General features: G+C 39.2%; 1 protein-coding gene across 4 annotated transcripts in view; it reads right to left on the bottom strand.

Annotated features, from left to right (window-relative positions):
* Positions 1 to 22,010, bottom strand: part of dync2h1 (dynein cytoplasmic 2 heavy chain 1) — a 126,306-nt gene that overhangs the window by 48,097 nt on the left and 56,199 nt on the right. For 3 of the 4 annotated variants that reach the window (XM_085795492.1, XM_085795491.1, XM_085795493.1), the window contains exons 67-81: positions 21,298 to 21,439; positions 20,514 to 20,623; positions 19,622 to 19,642; positions 18,834 to 18,932; positions 17,724 to 17,847; positions 15,464 to 15,627; positions 14,459 to 14,578; positions 12,816 to 12,950; positions 11,484 to 11,627; positions 9,857 to 9,946; positions 3,519 to 3,584; positions 3,365 to 3,415; positions 3,231 to 3,284; positions 2,938 to 3,069; positions 771 to 843 (exon numbers count right to left, since the gene is read on the bottom strand). In XM_085795492.1, the coding sequence (XP_085651618.1) occupies positions 771 to 843; positions 2,938 to 3,069; positions 3,231 to 3,284; positions 3,365 to 3,415; positions 3,519 to 3,584; positions 9,857 to 9,946; positions 11,484 to 11,627; positions 12,816 to 12,950; positions 14,459 to 14,578; positions 15,464 to 15,627; positions 17,724 to 17,847; positions 18,834 to 18,932; positions 19,622 to 19,642; positions 20,514 to 20,623; positions 21,298 to 21,439 (1,525 nt within the window). The remainder of the gene's footprint in view (positions 1 to 770; positions 844 to 2,937; positions 3,070 to 3,230; positions 3,285 to 3,364; positions 3,416 to 3,518; positions 3,585 to 9,856; positions 9,947 to 11,483; positions 11,628 to 12,815; positions 12,951 to 14,458; positions 14,579 to 15,463; positions 15,628 to 17,723; positions 17,848 to 18,833; positions 18,933 to 19,621; positions 19,643 to 20,513; positions 20,624 to 21,297; positions 21,440 to 22,010) is intronic. The other variant, XM_085795494.1, reaches the window with a different exon arrangement.

The raw sequence follows: 22,010 nt of genomic DNA, 5'->3' as shown, positions 1-22,010 counted from the left end.
AATGACAGGAAATGGAATTTTGCAAAAATGTGCAAATAAATCAAATGGGTTATATTAATATCCTTATCATATAGGGTGGCATCTTTATTATGTACACTTTATCTTGTTAGCCAAAATATATATAGATTTGTAATTTTCTGAGAGACTGGTTTCATTAAGCTTCTGTTTACTATTTTTTAATAAATTTAGCAGAAGTCATTGTCTGTGTTGTGGCATTTCTTTCTTTGACATTTACCATGACAGCTATCTGGGACCCCAGAAGCAAAAGCATCAAAACTCCTGGGAAAATAACACAACAAAGGGAAAAAGGAGTAACTGTACATATAACTCTAAGGTCATTATTGATCTGTGTCTCTAGTGTCTCATGCTCATGGACACATAGAAGAAATCTTAGGAGAAACAGCCAAACTATTACTTAGATTGTTTACCATCAAAATTTATGCGCAAGATGTGATGCAAATATATTCATTTATGTGATACTAATTTTAAAGGTCTTGGTCTGACTAAGTGAGAGTAGGAAGGAAAAAAGAGAAAATATCAATAAAGGTGAGACCCATATCCGGAGTGGGTAGGTGCCAAGTGGGCGGCATGATTATGCTGTAAATGTGTTTGTTTCTGTTATTTTTCCATGGGAAATAATGGCAGATGTTTTATGTGTATTCTGGCCCACAATAGAAACATTTTGAACTCAACTCCAGCCCACTTAGGTTAACACGGATAAACAATAAAAAAAATAAAATAAAAAAAGATTCCTAATATGAACCACTTACCCAGGGCCTGGGAGGCAAATGCTGCCATGGCACTCTGCAGCCGGTCTGGTCTGACCGCCTGGACCAATAATAGCTGGAGACAGGGGAGAGCAATGGGAGAAAGAGAAACTGATGAAGAAAGAAACAACAGGTATCCATTGAAACTTGACAGAAGGTCAGTCCCACGCATAAACCAAAAAGCTATTGATTCAAAAGTCAGCCTTTGAGAAAAAAAAAAAAACATGGATACAGAGCCACTGTCCCATTCAGAGGCTATTTTTCTTTCAGTGCACTTGAGAACACAATACACAAAGAAAATGAGTAAGTCAGCTGGTTTGACAGTCACTAAAACTTGAGAGTAAAAACTAGTGACAATCCTCAGAGATGCTTTATAACGTACACTGGGTACTGTATATATAAACATGGCATATCAACTAGATCTGTTAATATGAGCCTTGAAACAATGTCTGATAATAGCAACTTTAAGTGTACTTAAAGTGTACTTGTCCAATCCTGTTTCTTAAAAAATAGCAGAGAATATATTTTTTAAATAAATGTTTTTAGGGCATTTTTGCCTTTAATTAATAGGATAGTGCAGAGAGACACTGGTGGTGCAGGGTGGCAAACCCTGCACAGTGCTAGTTTCATGCGTGTGGTCAGTTTGGCAGTTTGGTAGACCACGACGCGCCGAGATGGGTGTGGCGGCGCAGCAGGGGGAGATGTCACAGATTCCGCTTGGCACAGTGACAGTTTCGTGCCCAAAGGCTGTGCTGAAAGCTCGCCAACTCCAACCTGGTCTACTCTCAGTGCAGGGCTGAGCGCAGCCGGTTGAGTGCTAGTTTGGTTGACCGGCACACAGTGCGCACACGTCACCAAAACTTCACAGGCAGGTTTTCAGAATGACAGGCACATTTCAGTGCAATAAATAATCACAACAACCACTATTTAATGCAATTATCTGAATTGGCAAATAAATGTACGTATATCTATATCGATTGTTCCATCACATCTGATGTCAGATCAAAGGCGGTTGGCACACGTAATGGAAACTCAACCTGACTACAATAACACAGATGAAAACGTGATGCAAACTAACGAGTTCACATCTGTCTCAGCCAACCACAAACAGCCTTGGCATCAGAGAGTGAGTATATATTCGCCACCTCTCATCTCGGAAAATTCAAAAGAAAAGAGAAAAAGAAGAGACGCTCTGCGATGTGTCCTTTATGCACAGGTGGTAGTGGAAAATGGGTGTGTTTTTTTTTCACTGGGCAACGGTTCTCAGTGTATCAGGACAAACCTGATTAAAGGGACAACGAGGAGTTTGTATTTGGTTATGAAAAAGTCTCACATTAATGTGGATGAATATATGTTACCCACACTTGTTAATGGCTCCATTTTCGATAAATATATCGTTTTGTCTTTAGTGGTCGGCTTGCCCAGCATTTCCTACTGTACTTTCGGCTTTGTGGACGCTGCCTGGTGGGTCATATATTTGGCCACTGTGAGCTTGGACCTCCCGCAACAAAACATCAGTTTCCTCCTAGAAAAAGTTTGGCCATCTGGCGTTGCCGTCTCCTTCGTCCATGTTGAAATATAAAATGACAAAATTGCAGTGCCCCCCTGCCACAGCGCATTTAACGGTGAGGAGAGGAGTTCATTTGATTGGTGAAGATCTGACTCGGCTGTGTTAAACCCAGTCACGCCCTCTTCCCTCCCTCTTTCCCACCTGCACCAGTAGGAGGGACGGAGGTGGGAAAGAGGAGTACTTGCGTCAGGGTGGGCGGTGCAAGAAACTTGCAAAATGCGCGTTGACACACTCCGTTGGCACAGCGCACCTGTGCTGCACTTGGTCTGCGAAACTAGAGCCCATGCTGTTAACCACTCAACCACCGAGCACCACACAGAGAATAATTTTATGTAGAAATGGGTTTGTAATGTGATTTGTTAAAACCCATATGGTGTGCGCTAAATACACTAAAGACGTATCATTTTTGATGACGTACAGTATCATATTAATGGACTGATTTTACATATTACATTAAATCTGCTAACGGACAGAGAAACAATCAAACTGAAAATTTCTGGCATAGGTCAAAAACTTGTGTTAACATCTGACATGGCCTGTGAATAACGACAAGTTGTTAAATTTGGCTGATAAAATGACTGGTTTTGATTGAAAGCTGACCTGCTGGAAGGGAGTAATCTTCTTGGCAATGGAAGATGGGATTTCCTGTTCACACTGTGAGCTCCGCGAGAAGGACAGCCAAAGGTCTGAGTCACTCAAACACAGCAACTGGTAGAGGGCCGGGAATGTAGTCTGTGAGAAAAGGATGGCAAAAGTTTGAACAGATGAATGACAGACCAAATAATGAATGGCAAAAAAGTAAATATCAAGTTATTTTGATTTAGAAAGCATTGTCCTATACTTGTAATGTAAAACTGAAATTGTGTATGTCAGTACGTATATTGGGTGTTTACTTTTAAAATGGCCACTGTTCCATGCCTCTCCACATCAATCCAAGAGGGGAACTCCTGCCGAGAGAGGACTTGTGCATTAAGGACAAAAATTAATATTGTGTTGTCTTATTTTCAGAAGAAAACAGCACTCTTACCTCTTTCTTAAACATTTCTCCTACGATGGATCCAGTGAAGACATCCCATTCCTACGGTGAAAAGGTTGACATTTCAAAGCTCTAAAGCTAATATTTCTACATTTAATTTGTCCCGGAGCTCAGCAGAACTGCTGCACAATACAATAATACTCACATTCTCCTGGAAGAGTTCAGGGTACATGCCTTTCACAAAGTGCATGGCAAACATCAACTGGTCAGCCTGAGAGAAGCAGAGAGAGAGAGATACCGTACAGTACATGTTGAATAGTATGTTACATATGATAAAATGCAATTTTGCCCCACCACAAACAAAGAGTAGACTACAAATCTTAGCAGCTCATCCACACTGAAGGCAGACAAGCTCATTTTCCCACTGCATGATAAGCTCAGCTTGCCGAACTTAAAAGAACATCCCTGTCTTTCTTTGTGTCTGTCTCTCTCTTTCTCGTCTTCAATCCAGTGAACAGTATTTTATTCCTTTAAGAATAATTCAGTCCCTTGGTTTTAACAAGATACTTCTGCTCTCCCTTACAGAATCCAAACCAAATTTTAATACCAGGCCAAGAATTAGAGTTAGAGTTAAAAGTCCCTTTGCTCTCACAAATGTATGAGTTGTTGTTGAGAAAACTTTTAGTAATTTATGCCACGTCTCTAATACTTTTACTGTATATTTTCCATATACAAACAAACAAACAAACAAATATATATATATATTATATATTCTCTGTACACATTGCATTATTTCTGACTCCCTGACACTGTCTGACACAAATAACAATAACACAATATGTATTCACCAAACTTAACAACAGCCACTAATAACATCCACATTGAAATACAGCCACAATGCCTCTGTGCTAGTCATGCATATTTATGTAAATCTCATTTTATGCACTTAAAAAGTTGCTGGCAAGGGCAACCTAATTGGAAGTAGAATGCAATTCAGTAATACTTCTCAATGCTGTGTTTTGTAAAGTGGCAGGAAGTCAAATGCCGGTGTTAATCTAATCATTCTGGCTATTCACAGAAACTGCTATCACTGTTACCAGATGTGAACACTGTTGTTGAAAAATCATTTGATTGACCTGGGGGACAACTGTGTGTCCATGCATATCAAGTTTTCTCCAGATCTTCAAAAACCTTCCCAACACATCTCTGGCTGTCACCTCATGTAACGTGTACTGTCTATTACCAACAGCTGTAGAGGCAGTGAGAGTAACCATCAGGTTACACTTTGACCAGAGCAATACACTAGCATGCCCTCTCTGCAACCCTCGCCAGGGTTCATTTCTTTATCCGATGTCTGAATGATTAAAACCAAGCTGCCGACTTCCGGTGGCGCCATGTTGGATAAGACAGCCTAAAAAGTTAGCTCTCGAAGAAACCAATTAAAACTAGCTCTTTTAAACATTATTAACAACAGAAAGCGGGTCAAAGTCAAGAAAATCTGACAAGGAAAGTTAACAACAACAAAAATGATGGAGAAAAACGGAGAAAAACGACACTATAGGATTTGTGACTGACTTAATCCGTTCGTCACTACAAATCCCAGCAGCCGTGGACATCCGCATCGAAAGAGCACATCGCTCGCTGATTGCTAAACCGAAAGACGGCACGGCCCCCCCGCGAGCCATCATAGCCCGCTTCATCGACCACCAGGTGAAAGACCGCATCATACAACAAGCATGGAAACAAAAAATAACATATGAGGGACGGACCATCTACTTTAACCAAGACTACACTACAGAGATACAGAAGAAAAGGAAACAAGTGCGGGATGTAATAAAAAAACTGAAGGAGAAAAACATAAAAGGCACAGTCTCCATATCCTGCACAGCTGAAAGTGTTTCTGGAAACCGGGACTAAGACGCCACACTGATGGATGCTGCACCCATGCTGAAGAACATGGGGATTTACGTGGAGGAGGACGAATGGGAGAAACTACAGAGAGTGAGGATGCAGGGCAGCTGGACGGCGGTGCCAGGACAGAAGGGGAAGAGGAGACAGCCACGCATCACAGAGGCAGATCTACAAGCTCTCATTCAATGAACTCTGAGGTTCACAGTGGTAAAGGCAAGACAACAGTCTAGAAACTAAAGGTGAAAATAAGTGTCAATCCTGAAGGGTAATACGGTCAATTTGAATATATGTCTAGTATAATGCTTAAAGAGAATAAAAGGAGCTAGTTATGTGATTTCAGTATTACTTACATAGATTAATGTCAAAATTGGTAGAATGAGCTTAACTGAATCTCAATTTGAGTAAGCAGCAACTTAATTACAGCTGAGAAGTTGCAGGTGCACATTGTGCTGTTTCCCCAGAGAGATCTTGCCACATCTCTCTGATGATGGGACTTTTGGGAGTCATAGTGTGTAATTGTTGTATATTAGTTCAGAGGGAGATGCGTATTGTTTGTTTGTTTTTTCGCTGTGTGCCGTTTTACACAGTTGTTTTGATTTATATGAGGAACACAGCGGAATGCTTACATCTTATGGTATAATGAATAGGTTGAACCTTGTTTCTTATAATGTGCATGGTTTAAATCATCCCATTAAGAGGAAGAAAATTTTCACAGACCTCACACAGGCCTCACCCTGAGGAAGACCTGTGTGAGGTCGAAACGTCGGTCCTTTTTTAATAAATTATATATATTTTTTCTATATCAAGGCTATGAGTTGAGCGACTGCTTTTTTCTTCCTTCAGGGACAAACATTGAAATCATTCACACAATTACAAAAATAATTTAACTTACCAGCTAATGATTTTTACAAATTCTTGCAGCTAAGAGATAATCTACAAAAACACCAGGAATGGGAGAAAATTTGCAAGACACCATCTAAATTAGAAGAAGTGTTGTGGTCATTTTCAGAGGACAAATCAAAAAAAGGGGTTATATCAAAAAATTATAAAGCTCTACAACACGAATCGAATGATAACAATTTTGATATAAAAGAAAAATGGGAGCTGGAAGCTAACATCATAATATCAGAAGAAGAGTGGGAGGAAACATTTATAGAAGGACACAAATTAACTAACAGCCCAACATGGAGGGAATTCGACTGGAAAGTGAAAATGCGCTACTTTAACACTCCGTTTATTACATCAAAATATAGCAATACAACTGATAAATGCTGGAGGGAGTGTGGAGCTGTGGGGGATTACACCCATATATTTTGGGATTACCCCAAAATACAAGACTTCTGGAAAAAATTCAGAAGGAAATTAAACAGATTATGGGTATTAATTTCCCTATGGAACCATCATTGTATATTTTGGGTATAATTCCTGATACTATGACAGACAAGAGATCTAAATATTTGCTAAGAGTCCTGCTGCTGGTAGCAAAAAAGACCATAACAGCTTCTTGGTTGAAACCACTGCCCCCAAGCATAACACAATGGAGAGACAGGGTAAAAAATGTATTTGTCATGGAGAAAATCACAGCGAGACTACAGTTGAAAAGAGTCATGTTTGATAAAAAATGGACATTATTAAAAAAAGCGATGCCAAACCTCTAATCACCTCCAATTTTATTTTATTTTCTCTCTCATTGGAGCGTTTTTTTTCACACTTGTAAAGTATTTGTACTTTGTAGTGTTGTTTTTCTCACATGAAAAGTACTTGTAATATGTACAGTTGTTGTTTTATTTTGTAAAGTACACGTACTCTGTACTATTGTTTTCTAAAAGTATACGTATCTGTAATGTTGTTTTTCTAAATGGTAAAGCTCACGTAATCGGTACGCTTGTCTTTCTTACCTGTAAAGTACACACAATCTGCAGTGTTTTTTTGTTTGTATTTTTTAAAACTTGTGATGTACCCCTACTAAGGTAACATGCTAATCAAGGCAGAATAGAGAGGAGAAATGGACTATGGAAATATGACGTACAAGTACAAGAATACGGACTGATATTTACAAAGAATATTCAACATGAAAAAAAAGAAAAGACTTTCAGTTTCAAGAATCTCAAGCAAGTGTAACTTTATACAATATACATCTCCTTGGTGTTTGTTAAATTTATGTATGTTTGTTTGTATGTGTCAAATAAAAAAGTAAGTTCGAAAAAAAAAAAAAACAAGCTGCCAAATATAAACCCCATATACAGGAAGTTACAGTTGACAAAAGAGAGCTGAGAGAAATGATATGACTGATCAAAACCAGAATGGCACAATATCCCTTTTTTGGTGTATGTGTGGCTATGTGCGTGCCGTGCACCTTGTGTTTCTTCAGTGTGTGCATATGTGTGTCACAGAGAAATGAGGCAAAGAGAGTGCAATGAGGATGAAAGTCAGTGAGTGTGTGTATGTGAACCGCTGTCATACTGACACTCTGACAGGACAGGAACCTCGGTAGACAGTACAACCTGGAATATGTCACACTCCAGCACATCACCACAACCCAAACCACTGCTTCCACACACACGCAGTTAACCTCCTGAATGCTTGAACCTGTCAGCCCACACACAGGCCTAAGTAAATAAAAGCAAGCACCTAACATAAAATAGCACCAAACCAACTGTAGGAAGTGTTTGTACATACATTTCGATATACATCACACCAATACGCATCTTGTTGTTTGCTATCTTTGATGGTTTACTACTTTACAAGTCTAAAAATATAATCTGAATCTGAGTGAACAACCCCTCCAGTGTACACCAGTGTAATGAAAAGAAAACCTTTAATGATGTTATAATGACTCTATGAGCTCTCAGAGAGTGGCAAGGCCCAGATACTGTTCCATCTGAAGTACCTATTTTGTTCCTATAAGTAACAACTGCAGGTCATCACAGGGACAGAATACAGTATATGCACACTGTCTTGTTCTGTGTATAATGTAATAACTATAAAGGTCACATAACAAAAGCTTAACAAGTTTACACCTGCCCCCCAGATAAAATAAAAAACAAGCAAACAATTTTGTTCATGAGAGGTTCAACAATCAATACTGGCTTTGATGTATCCAGCCATGCTCAATCAATACCTTATTAAGCTGGATCAGTTGTGTTTGCAGCGGAATTTAACACAAAGACATAATAGCCTGAATGCCTACCACTACCATAACAACCGTAACAAAAACAGAGCCGTTCAGAAAGTGTGAGGTGGTCTGTTATTTTTTTTCCAAATATGTAGTATATCATGAAGCTTTCTAATCTTGATTCCCCTTTCCTCTCTAAATACCATCTTCTTTTTTCTCTCATCACCGTTTACTCATTTTTTGTCTTCTCTTACTCATTATCCACTTTTATATTTTCATTGGATGCCTTCCTCCACCTCTCCCCTTTTTCTCCCTATTGTTATCTCTTTGGTAACACATATGGGGTTGTTGACAGGAGCACTGATAATGTAGGCCAGTGTTTCCTCTCTGCTAATAACTGGGCTGCTGCTGTGTGTGGACGTGTGTGTTTGTGTGCAAGTGTCGCAAAGATAGCCTATAGATGTGGTCAGCAATTAACATCCACTGTGAAACCTCCATTACCATACAGTCACACACACACAAACACCCAAGACAGAGAAATTACATTTACCATTTACTGCCAGATCGATACAATGATTGCTGTGGTGGTCAATATTTGACACTTTATTAGTGTGTTAATGGCAGAGGTTTGCTTGTGTAAGTGTGTAAATGTTTCTGTTTGTCCGATCTCTGCATTTGATCTAAATGATCAATAAGAAAAGTATGTTCCATTATAAATTCACAAAAAATTGAGTCACACTGCAGGAAGAAGTTTACTTAAAACCCCCTTAGCGTGGTATAATGAGCGTATATCTCGGACTGGAGTTATGTATTGCTTTTATAAAACAGTTACCAATAATGGCAATATGAAAGAGGAATACACAATCAAAATAGAAATACATATTATCTAATAAAATAGCCCCACTGTAAAAAAAAAAAAAAAAAAAAAACAGTCCTATCTCTCCGGATGTTAGCTCTGCATGTCGTCTTTTTGTCAGGAGAAAGTCAATGCCCAATCCACTCTACCATTGTTAACCCTCCCTGGAGGTAAAAGTTAACCTTGAACATGTGAATTCAACTAATTTAGTCTATTTGTTAACCTCATCAAAACACTGGCTGCCGTTTTCTACCTACTGTAACAGTTTGTTGTCATGAATACATGACAACTAACTTCCATTCATAGGCCGGTGCATATCCATTCATACTTCCCTGACGTGGAGTGATATGCTGTGATAAGGCTTTAGAATAGTAGCTGTGGTATACGCTCATTATATCACAGTTAACAACCATCAGATTGCCGGATTTCAACTTTCCGTTTTATAATACCAGATAAAGCGTACTGTGACATTATGTGGTAGTAAGAGAAAAAGCAGGACTACACAAGACAACACACCAGGAAAATGACTGCATTTTTTCTTACCACACTATAGAATCACTGGTGATGGCAGAAATTGTTAGAGAGGCCAACCCCCATTTGCTCTATTTGTATGTGTGACCAACACAGAAGCAGACAGTGTTTATGTAAGTGTGTGTATTACCTTGAAAAGCGATCTGCAGACATACTCATACACCATATTCTTCAAGCTCATCTCCAAAGCTGCAATCCTGGCTTCAGTATTCTCTGCTTCCTAAAATGCACACACACATAGACATGGTTAGTGAGGTGAGAGATACAGAGGGGTAAGGCCCATTAAACTAGGTGAGATGATGTTAAACTGAGGGATATCCTGTCATTATAGAGATTCAGTGGGGTTATTTTTCCAGCCTCCTTTAACATGAAACAGTGCATCATGTGTCTATGATTTATGTGCTTTCTTGTAGCCAAATTGGTGAGAGCTACATGAGTGCCAATGGAGTTGGCGTTGATATTTTTATTCCTTAAAGTGTCCTTTCGTTTTGTCACACTCTTGTGTTCAGCAGAAAATTCAAGGTAAAGTGAGTGAGGTGAGTGAATCTCTGTCTCTGTTGCAAGCATCTACTTCATGTTGACACCTATATTTAGTGCATGTTAGCACTATGTGTATACAAGACCTGACTAAAGTCGCTCTGTGTGTGTGTGCTAATTTGTTTGTGTTTATGTAAAAACTCAGTGTGTTTTGTCGAACGTGTGAGGTTGTTATTCTCTTCCAAATCTCGGGAACCATCTGGAGCTCATGGCAAATTAAACTTGCTCATTCAATACAACAACAGACCAAAAGATACAAAGGGGCGAGAGAGTCCATGAATCAATGCTGTATTCTGACCATACTCCCTGGATGTGTCCACAAACGTACCTACACAAACACACACACACAAACATATAACAGTGGTGACCAGCTGCTGCCTGGTGACATTCTTGGATGACAGCACTGGCTCTAACAACCCACACAGGATTTGGGGAATTAGTGCTCAATCTCTCAACCCAGTGCCTGTGTATGTGACTCTGTGTGTGTATTCTGGTTATCAGACAGCGTTTAGGGCTCAGATGGAGAGCAGCATTGTGATAGACGCTCTGTGGTGTTCTCCAGCTGCACAGGTAACACAGAGATAAACTCACAAGATAAAACACAACCAGGTTGATATCAACCAAAACTCAACCTCATCTAAAACCAAATCATTGAAAATAAAGGACTCTGTTGAGTGTTTGTTGTTTGTTTGTTTTGTACTTTCAACTTTGCGCACAAAATTTTAAAGGAATAGGTCAGCATTTTGGGAAAAAGGTTATGAATGTATAAAAAGGAGTAACAGTCTAACACCTTACTTCCTGTAAGATGGTGAATTGTTGTTTTCACACTTATATATACATATATGTATGAAATGAACATCCAGATTTAATGTTTAAAATAGAGCGCTTCACAGGTGCTATAAGATCGGTTCATTTTACTAATGGACGGAGCCAGGCAAGCTGTGCTAAGTAAAGCTACTGTAAGCTAACTAGCTGCTGGGTGTAGTCTTATATTTAACGAAAAGTGGATAAGCACATTTCCAGAAATGTCAAACTAAATTTTCTTCCATCTGCACTTAAGTAATATTATCCATGCACATGGCATGGGTCATTTCCACATGAAACATCAACCACCTCAGTATTAATTACAACTACAGCAATTCCGCGAGGTGAACACATTGAGACAGTGCTGTGCTTGATGGAAATGGAAGTAGTATACAGGTTGTGTGGCATCCAGTCACCTTCTTGGCCTGAAGAGCCCTTTGGAAGAGCCGCAGAAAAGAAGCAAGGCTAAAGCGGTACATGTTGTTGATCTTCGACAGGTCTGTGATGACAAAATACATCTTGCTAGCGCTCTCTGCAAGAGGCAAGTAGGCGTCCCGCTCCTGAAATAAAAAAACAAGGAGAAAGAGAGAAAGAATGGACAGAGATGAAAGGGGAGAGAATGAAAAAGAACCATCAATGTTTAAGATAGTTACAGAAAACAAAACATTGTATGGATGGCAAGGTAGGGGTATTATATGGGGATAGATAAGCAGAAAAGTAGAATGAAAAATATTTATTTTGATCATGATGGAACAGAGGGAAGGAGAAACGAGGATAGACAACATGAGGTGTGATAACACAGGAAAAGCAAGAAAAAAAACAGGGTGATCCATAAGAGAAAAACAGAAACAGGGGAGAGGAAATAAATAAATAAAAACAACTGAGAGACAGGTTCAAAAACAGTTCTGGTGTAACACTGCACCCTAGAGGACCATCATGAAATGCATGTTTGATATCGCCTTGCATTCACATCTTTAGGAGCTTCTGATAGTAGATTGTAGAACATTACAGCGTGGCTGTGGGTTTGCATATAGTATGTAGACTAGTTTTATGTATATATGCAGCCCAATACTAGAAAATACTGTATCAGTGTAGACAACTGCATAAACTTCTCAATTTTGGTAGAATTACTGACCTGAATATATGATCAGGCTTTGGAACAGAAACTAAACTTTCATCCAAAAATGGAGTCATCTTACATTCACAGTGAGCATAAATGTCATTATACATTCCACACATTCTGTCTCTGTATCTGTGACTGCCGTTATCTGTGTCCTTCTATGTTATGCGCCTCACTCTACCTTAGTTTCTCTCTCTCTCTTTTTCATAGCACTCAATCGTCATGCCCTCTCTTGCTCTCTCTTATCAGTGAGGTAGTGGAGTATAGCAGTCGATGTCAAGGGAAATAACTAAAACAGTTTCCAAACTTCCAAGTGTTTCTGATGATGTTTGGTTATTACACTTCAGTAATCCACTGGTTAATGCTGATTCTCCTTGAAATTCTAAGATGAGCTACATTTTTCAGGATTCGCCTGTAACGGATATTACAGAAAGTTATTGCCTTGATTTGTACCTAGCTACAGACATTCAGAGGGAATCTATTTGGCTAGTCAATACTAAAAAATAATTTAACCAATTGGTGGGTGCAGTGAGGCAAGAAGGTTTTTTCGTTGAATTTTTTTCGGATTTTACCTCTGTGAGTGTGTGTGTGTGTGTGTGTGTGTGCGCATGCACCTGAAGCACAGTACCTGGTCCAAGGATGCCTGCAGCCTGTGTGATTCCAATAATGACTCCTGGATCAGGGCACTGCTCGCCTTGGTCTGGTTCAGACTGTCTATCAGCTCCCTGTTCTCCAGAATATTACCCTGAGCTGTAGCCAGGGTCTGACATGGGAACCGGACAGATGGACAGACAGATGCAAATAGAAGATATGGCAAAGATTAGACAAGGGCAAAAATGGTCTTGTTGAAAAATAAGACAAAAGAGGAGGGAGGGGGGGGTCACAAGAAATCACAGAAAGCCGTTATACTTCGGTCCATTGACTTAAGTCTGATATGATTAAAGTTAGAAGAGCAAGAGATGTCATTTTATAATGACCTCATGTAGGACATTTATTCATTTTTTATTTAAGTTTCCCTGAGAGCAAAGTGTCCATCACTTCATCCGGTGGAATCTATTCTCTGAAAGGAACTGATAAAATGTATTCAAATAAATTCAAATAAAATAGATGAGAAAGCAGCGGAGCATGGAAATGTCGAGTCGAATATGCTCCTACAATCCTAGAATAATTACATGTCTAGTACAAGTGAAGCACCAACATCCTGCTCTTGGCACTGTGGACTGTGTGCACAAAAATATATCAATGGATTGAATGTCTACGTGTCACAGTGTATGTCAACTCTGTGCGTACATGTGTCTGTGTTCGATTGTGAAAGTGTGCATCCATTAAGTTCGGTATGTTTTTACTTGAAAGTACAGGTAGCCCCATTAACATATTTGGACAGTAACAACCTGTTTGATGTTTTGGCACCATATTCTCATTAACGTGTATGTAAAATGACACAGCACCTGCCAAGAAATTTCTCTTTAGAAGTTTGAAGTGCATGAATAGGTGGAAAAGAAATGCAATGCAAGCAAGTTTGCGATTTTATTCCCTACTGACTCTCCATTCCATTCAAATCCGAAGGCTTCCAGAGGATTTAATAGAATATTTTCATCGAGACAATTTTCCTGCGGCTGTATTTGCAAACTGTTTTGTCAGTTCAATAGAGAACTGGTTGTCAAATTTGTAATTGGATATGCATTGACATAACCTGAAATTAAAGCTGACAGGCACTTAGATCCATGCAGAGGTTCCATTGCGGGCACATAATGATCCCAGTTACACAAGTTTTGATCCATCGTGTGAAGTTATAAAATAGTTTCTGATTGTTTTCAGTTTGTATTTGCACAAATTCCACACATGAGTGATCCATCACAAATATTTGACAGAGTTCATGAAAGGGAAGTGACAGATCACATCCTTGTTGCAAAACAAGTGACTCCTTCTTCTTTGTGCACATTGTTTCACTCTACTACAGCCTCCTCAGGCCATCAGTGGGAGTAAGCAACAACAAGGTCTGCAGTGCAGGGATAACTGAGCATTTCAAAAGGAGAGAAAATGAGACTTCCACACCAATTTTCTCAGCATTTTCTAATGATAATATATTGATCAAAGGTTTTTCTTTTATCTCTGGGTTGCGTAATAGGCACAAATGGTGGGGTGGCACTATACCATACTTGTATATAAACCTGCTGCAGTAGCAGGCTTTTGTATGTACGTATTCAATGTAGAACTCTGTAGAACCTCTTCTTTGTTCTCACAGAGTAAACTGTCTGACAGAATACATACCTCTAACAGTGATTCTTCCAGCTGAGCCAGCTGTATTTTCTTGTCTTCCTCCTGTTGCAGTAGTCTAGTTTTCTCAGTCTCCAATTCAGGCTTCTCCTGTTGGATGGTCAAGGCTAGCAGCTAACGCACAAACACACAGATGTGAACAAATGGACAGGTTAAACATCCATTATATGGTCTGTAAATGTATTATTGGACTATAAATGTTCTTGTTCCAAATGGATTTGCTCATAACACATTAAAGAACTAAACTGTGTGAACTGCCAGATGAAAAAAGCCAACATAGTTTCTGTAGCATATCTGAAGTCAAGATTAGACGGAGACAAAAAACATTTTGTATTTTTCTTTGATTTACTGCATTGTTTTATTTTACAAAATGTCACCAGAGACTATGGCCTCACACGCCATCAAGAGTCTCATCAACACTGCTGTGACAAATCGTCAACAATATTAAATATGGATTCACAAAGGTACGTAGGTTGGTTAGTGCCAAGCCGTTATGCCTCTGTAGTTGGGTCATTTACAGAAGTTCCGTGACCGTGGAGAGCGAAGGTTCGTTTCTCACTGGATTTGTTATCTATGAAAGTTAAATAGAAAATTTAGCTAGGGTGCCCCGCCCAAAAATGTGGGGAAATTTTTTGAGAGCCCTAAGCCCTAAATCTAAAATGGCTACTGTCCGCCAAGATGGAAATGATCTTTTCAATGGTTTGACCCACAGTGCTGCATAATACATGGTTTCTATGACTATTTGGGTCAAGAAGTTCATAAATGATGTAGATTTATTGATTTGATCTATTTTTGACCTTCAAATTCAAGATGGATGCCAATTTTTGGCCCTTTAAATGGCAATTTTTCAAAATCGTCATAGAGATAACGAATCCAGTGAGAAACGAACCTTCGCTCTCCACGGTCACGGAACTTCTGTAAATGACCCAACTACTGATATACTTGCTGTTAAATTTGTTTTTTTCTTGTGTATGTTTGAGTCTGAGTTACGTGGTTTACCTGTCCTCGTAAACCTGCCCTGGTGGTAGTGAAGTTGACCTCTGTAACCACGGAAACAGCATCAGGGGGTATAAAGGGGTCGGGATTCCGTGTTGCCAGGAAGAGACGAAAGTCCTCATTGTAATCTATGACCTTGTCTCCTATCTGAACCACATATCTAGGACCTGTGTGAGTCCACATGTGTGAAAGAAAGAAAAGGGAATTGCTGTTAACAACATATTGTGTATCATCATAAAGGCTTGTAACTTTGTCCTCTATGACCCCTGTAAATTCTATCTTGGCCCTTTTACATTCTGCTTCTATGCTCCTCTGTCTCCTAGATGTCTGCAATGCAGTATTGCCTTTGTCTTGCCTTTTTTTCCCTCAACTCTGTTGTTTTAAGTAAATTACTCACCCTTTCTCACACCTTCTCTGCCCCCACCTTTTTCAAATTCAGTTTCCAATAAACAACTGCCTCTTCATGGATGATTCATAGCCTTATGGATCCAGATTATTTTCACACATATGTTTGCTATGCCTTTTTATACATACATGATTGGTGTGCAGTTATCTAAACCAAGTAACTGAAATGTCACAGGTTACATCAGAAGCTACAAAGCTGTATCCACACGACACACTTATTTTAAACAGTGAATATAAAGCGTTGCTGCTGTATGAATTCTTTGAGTTCTTTAGATCAGTGGTTCAAACACTTTTCTGAAGACTTATGATTAGCAAGTTAATGCTGCATGTAATTACCCTCTCATCTTTAAACAGCTATGGACAGAGATTTGATGTTTCACAAATGTGCCATTTTGGTGTCACTTTGACAGTGCATACATATATGAATAATACATGTGAAAAGAGTCATGAGTTTTAAATAATATTAGTTATCCCCTGTGTCAAGAGAAGTTATGTTGTTTGTCACCCAAGGCATGTATGGTGTTTCTGTGTGGTGGTTCTACATACTGTATGTATGTGTATGAGTCCTTAGCATGAGCATGCAGACAATTGAATATGACAGTGCTAGGATGTACAATAATAGATTTCCATGCATGAAATGTGAACCCTGAGCCCAATTTTCTGAATACATAATACTTACTTACTCTTTCTAATGGTTTGCAAGACTTAAGACTTTGTGACACAAAGAAACTAGTAAACGGGGTCCAAATGAGAAACCACTTTCTCTGAAGGGTCTATTTTTGTGCTTGTGCAAATAATGAAAATTGACACATTAAAAACATGTTTTTTTACTCTACCAAAGAGTGGTATTAAATGGCAGCAATGATAGCGTGACAAACTCAATTTATTTTTCTAATAGTCTTTATTTATCCACCCCCTTCTTTGTTCACACTTTCCTGACTCATTTGTAATTCTCCCCTACAGTACACCCATTACCTCTTCAAAAATCCTCCTCATCATGAGTATTTGGTTCAATGTACAGGTTGTCATTAGTCATTTTCTATAGCTTTGGTGACATCTGCCATGCCCACATATTATTCATCACAGTGATTTTCTGTATTGTGGGAAGATAACTATGGTTTGCATGGAAATTTTTACTTAATATGTGCTTGTTTCTCTGCTGTCATACTGTGTCACCAGCTGTTAAAAAGGATTATCTATATCTTCGATCATACTCGATGTATAATGCACTTTTTAATCTCCTAAAGTAATATTAAGACTATTACTGTAAGTGTACTCAATGTTTACATGGCTGCTGTGGATGCATTTCAAGTATAGAAATATAAATGTAGGGTGGTGTTTAGCTCAGTTGGTAGAGCACCCGCCCCATGTGTTGAGGCTATAGTCCTCGCTGCAGGCGGCCCCGGTTCGAATTCCGCGTCGGACGGCCCTATCCTCCCATTTCCTGTCACACTCTCAACTGTCCTATCTAATAAAGGCATGAAAAGCCAAAAAATATACTTTAAAAAAAAGAAATATAAATGTAGTATTAACTGACCTGAATATTTCACATGTCATTTGCAGCGTTTTGGGCACCACTGCATACACTGTTCAGACTTAAGTTTACATTAAAACTACCAAGGAGCAGAGTAGCTTGTGCTCTGCATGATGATTAACAAGTAGAGGCAATCGCCCTCAAAATGGAGTTTCACCCCTGTTTGGAAAAGTAGCTGCCATATAGAGACAAGTAGTCAGACTTCTAGTTGACTACGAGCAGCTGGTAAAGCCTCTAAATTACGTTCAAAAGAGCTGTGATAGATCAAAGAATCAACTAGTTTGTATGAAAGTGGTGTTTGCGCTTGTCAGAGCGTGTGTATACCCTGTGCAATGAGGTCCCTCCTCAGCAGCGGGTAGAGCACAGGTTCAACTCCATCCATCTCTTGAATAATGAGGGTTTTTCCAAATCTGACTGCCAGCTCCAGGGATGTCATGAAGTTGCTATCCTATTGAGAGCAAGCACACAGAGATGCTTGTAAGAATACCTTGAATTCTAGTTCTGGTTGGTGACAGGATAGTACTGTATCTCATATTAATAACATCACCAGGAGCAATTAGCAACACCTTGCTGGTTGTAGTCTATATCACAAATGTTTCTTTTTCATGAGCACTTTTAAAGGCAAAGGAGGTAATCTTACTCAGTCTATGTGCACCCCACTACTGTGGCTGTCACGTAATGTTCAGGTTAGTTCTGTAATGACTAAAAGACCAAAAGTATCAAAAGCAACATTTGCAGCTAGAAAAGAAACAAGTTTGTCAAGACAATGAACTAGAAAAACTAAGATGTAAGACTGCTTATATACAGTATAAGCTATATGTGTCCCATATTTAAAATGTGGTATCAAAAATGGACTAGACAAAAGGTTCCAGCACCTGTCCTGTGCCTGAATAGAGGCGTGGCTACAGCAGTTTAATTCAGGATAGTGCTCTTGTAAAGTAATAGACACACAAGATAAAGGAGACATTCAATCTGTTTAATAGCACTGACTAAATTACTGCTTTATGGGTGTGATAAATAATGACATCAATTTTGCAATTAGTAACTGGTAATTAGTAAGTAATGAATAATACAGTCCAACATTGATTAATGCAATCAAATGATTCGTTTAAGCCAACAACCGGACAGAATGAAGAGAGAGGGGGCTTCTTCTTACACTCTTGTCAAACAATCGTGGCAACTAAATTATGTGCTTTACTAATGCACTAAAAATAGACCTGGGCTCATCAGACAAAAAGAGAATGTTCAATCTCATGAAGCACTTCAAAGTAATGTTCAACATGAATTGCTTTAGAGGCTCCTGCAGACATAAATGTTACCTCATCTGTTTGGAGTTGATTGATTTGAACAAAACATATTACCGATGTGCAGGCCTGTTCAAAGAAACACTTAATGCATTCTTTAAGATGTGTGTGTGATAATGTGTATGTTTACCTGCTGGTTGATAATTTCTAGTCTGTGCTCTTTGAGATGTGTGCGCAGCCACTCTGTAGCTTGGGATGACGGGTCGATCAGGAAGGGACAGGCAACGCTCTGAGTAACAAGCAATGACAAAATAGTGTGTTTCAGTGTAAGTTGATGTAGGATCATTTTATTTGGGGCTGAGGTAAAAAGCTCAGCTACTGAGGCAAAAGAGTTTTGTGTTTGTGAGCCTGTGTGTAGTTCAGTCCTGTCTCACTGCTGTCATGCTTATCGACCGGTGTCTCTCCTGTGCCAGGCAGAGGGTTGAAGTCCCCCAGCCTCCTTTCATCCTGCGCTTGTCTATTTCATGCTCTCTTGCTCAAGGATTCTGTCTCAGACCTGTTTATTTGTCTGTTCTCCACAAGCTTTCTTACTCTGCGTACTGATAGAAGTAACCCTGGTGTTTCATTTTGTTTCTTTTGTGTTTGCATTTGTCATGTATCATCTGTATAAAAAAGGCTGACTGACTCAGATAAGTCTATTGTCTGTTGTCTGATAAGTGACCAAAAAAGTGAGTTACAGATATCTAAAAAACAACCATGACAGTCGGAGGAGGTTTGCGTTTGTGTGTGCGATTATGTGAATGTGAATGTGAATGTATACAGTAGGATTCATTGCATTTTAATGTACAGTGTAGTTTGAGTATTACACAAACACTATTTCTAAGGAAACCACACACACAGAAACAGACAGCAAAAGAAACAGAGACTAAAGTAAACTAGGTGTGAGATATAAGGATGTATGATGGAACACTTTCTTACCCGTAACTTGAGAGCATTGATCTGAAGGCAGCAATTGTAAAAATGACACACAATCACAATACAGACAAATGGAGGGCAGAGCAGGAGCATAATTTATGATAGCACTATTAACATAGAGACTGACTGCTATGAGTAAATGCTGGAGTTGAATTGCACTTTGATGTCTTTTAAAAAAACGCACATGCATGAAAAAGAACATTGAAAAAATTAAAGGTACTGTAGGGTTGGAGATCCTATTCTGGAGCATTTTTTACAAAGTTGTTTGAAATTCTCTTCACGCTCCAATTGCAATCAATTGCATGTACCGCTCTCCGTGCGGAAAAGACAACAACAGTAACCCAATGTACCACATTGAAGTCTGGTAGGTGGCTATGTAGCTCTGAGCTGGATGCTGGGTGCTTTATAATGATATTAGGTGTTTTCTTCCACGTGAATGAGCCATGGGAAAAAGCTGGAGGAAAGTTAGCGATGCTGCGCAGTGACGCGCAACAGTATCGTGGAAAGCCGCGTCGCTCACATTCGGGTCGCGCTGCGAGTACGATACCTTGGCGGCTTCACCTTGATGTGAACCCAGCGCTGAACAAGCGTTGTGTGTTCCTACGCTCTGGAGGCGTGGCTTCAGAGAGAAGTCTGAGGAAAGGGGCTTGGACTTTTGACATGTGTATTTTCAAAATGTGGCCTGCTCGAACCGTTTTTCTAGGATCTCCAACCCTACCTTCAAAAGAGAAATCAGCCTCACAAAACGTTCAATGAATCGGTATGGAGCAAAAATTGGGGATTGGTGAAGTTGCTTTAACAACAAACATCATGTCATGTCAAAAAAGACAACCACAAAAACATACTAAAGTAGAGAGATTAACATGAATGCCTGGAGGGTAAACTGATGCCTAACCTGTAATATGACCAGTGCATTCTCCATGGACAGGTCATCAGATGGCAGCCCTTGACTCTTCCAGATCAACTGCTCACTCTCCGAGCACAGGAATGACCGCAAGTCAAACTCTGATACGAACACACAAATGCATATGCTTATTTGTTATTTTCATATATTTTCACTGAGAAGAGTGATGATCATTTTATTTATTAAACCCAAGATACTGCATTCATTGGACACTGCAACAGCCACTTAACAACAAGTCTTAATTCAACAGTCTTGACATCCACTTTGCAGCAAAGCCATTCAACAGACCCAGGGATTTAGAAACGTTATTGGATGACTCAGCCATTTGGGATTTATGTGCACATTTCAAGCCCTCTGGGTTGCTAAGCATAATTATATGGTCAGGGGTATTAATGAGACAGTATTAATGAGATAGCAATTAATACTGGAAGAGACTCTGAGCACTTTTTATGGGTTAATTTGTGTGGATAAAATATTCATATCTGTATCGTAGAGCTGAAAATGAAGTTAGTACTTTCTCATGTGATTAAAAATAAAAACACTTTTTGAGTGAGGGATTATTGACAACACATCAACATGATTTGGATACACAATTTTATCATCTTTTTTTATCAGCAGACAGATTTTTATTTTTTTTTTACCTTGTATGTAATTATAGTATCAACCCAATGCACTGTGTCATTTGTGTGTAGGTAGAAGTGTGATTGTGTAGGCTGTTTAGTATGTGAGTAAGCATGTGCCGGTGTTAGCATGTTCATGAAAATAGTATATTTACTCTGTAGTCCAGATTGGGCCATCCATCTCTCAAGACAGTGTTTTCTATGGTCTTCAGGAGCTGCAGACAAGTAGGTGATGAAGGCTGCAGCGAGCATAGCCCTCATAGGAAGCGTATCCAACTCATTCTTTATCTCGGACATCTGATTAAAAGAGAATTGGTTAAGAGAGGCAGGGAAGAGAAAAGGGAAAGATGGAGAAAAAAGGGAGAATGGCAAGAAAGTAAAACATGTGCGCATAGCATGTGACTCCTCCTCCACCCTCCACACGATGAACAATAAACTCAACTTTTCGCCCTGATTATACAAAACTGTCCACACTGGTTTTTACAAGAATACAAAATGAAACTGACCAACAAATGCAGGAACATGCTCTCACATTCAAACACAATGAGCTGATGTGACATCGCTGCTGTTATTCCATGCCAGGGGCCATGAGAATCCATGTTTGGTAAATAACTATGCATCAAGCTTTGCCAATCTCCATGACTCACAGCCCACACAGTTGCAAGTTTTCAGGATCATGTAATCTCTGGTCTAGCGTATTAATAATGGCAAAAAAGGGGTTGCACGAAATTGGGAAAAAACTAACATTGCAATATATTTTTTTTCTGCAATATATATTGCAATATTAAGAAATACAATACATATAGTATACACTATACATGTTTACATGACTCCTGATTGTAAAACTGAAACTCTGAGAACTAAAACT

This window comes from Trachurus japonicus, chromosome 13 (genome assembly GCF_045865225.1).
Source record: "Trachurus japonicus isolate A0001 chromosome 13, Traja_1.0".
NCBI classification, from domain to species: domain Eukaryota; kingdom Metazoa; phylum Chordata; class Actinopteri; order Carangiformes; family Carangidae; genus Trachurus; species Trachurus japonicus.
This window is presented reverse-complemented; position numbering and strand designations above follow the sequence as displayed.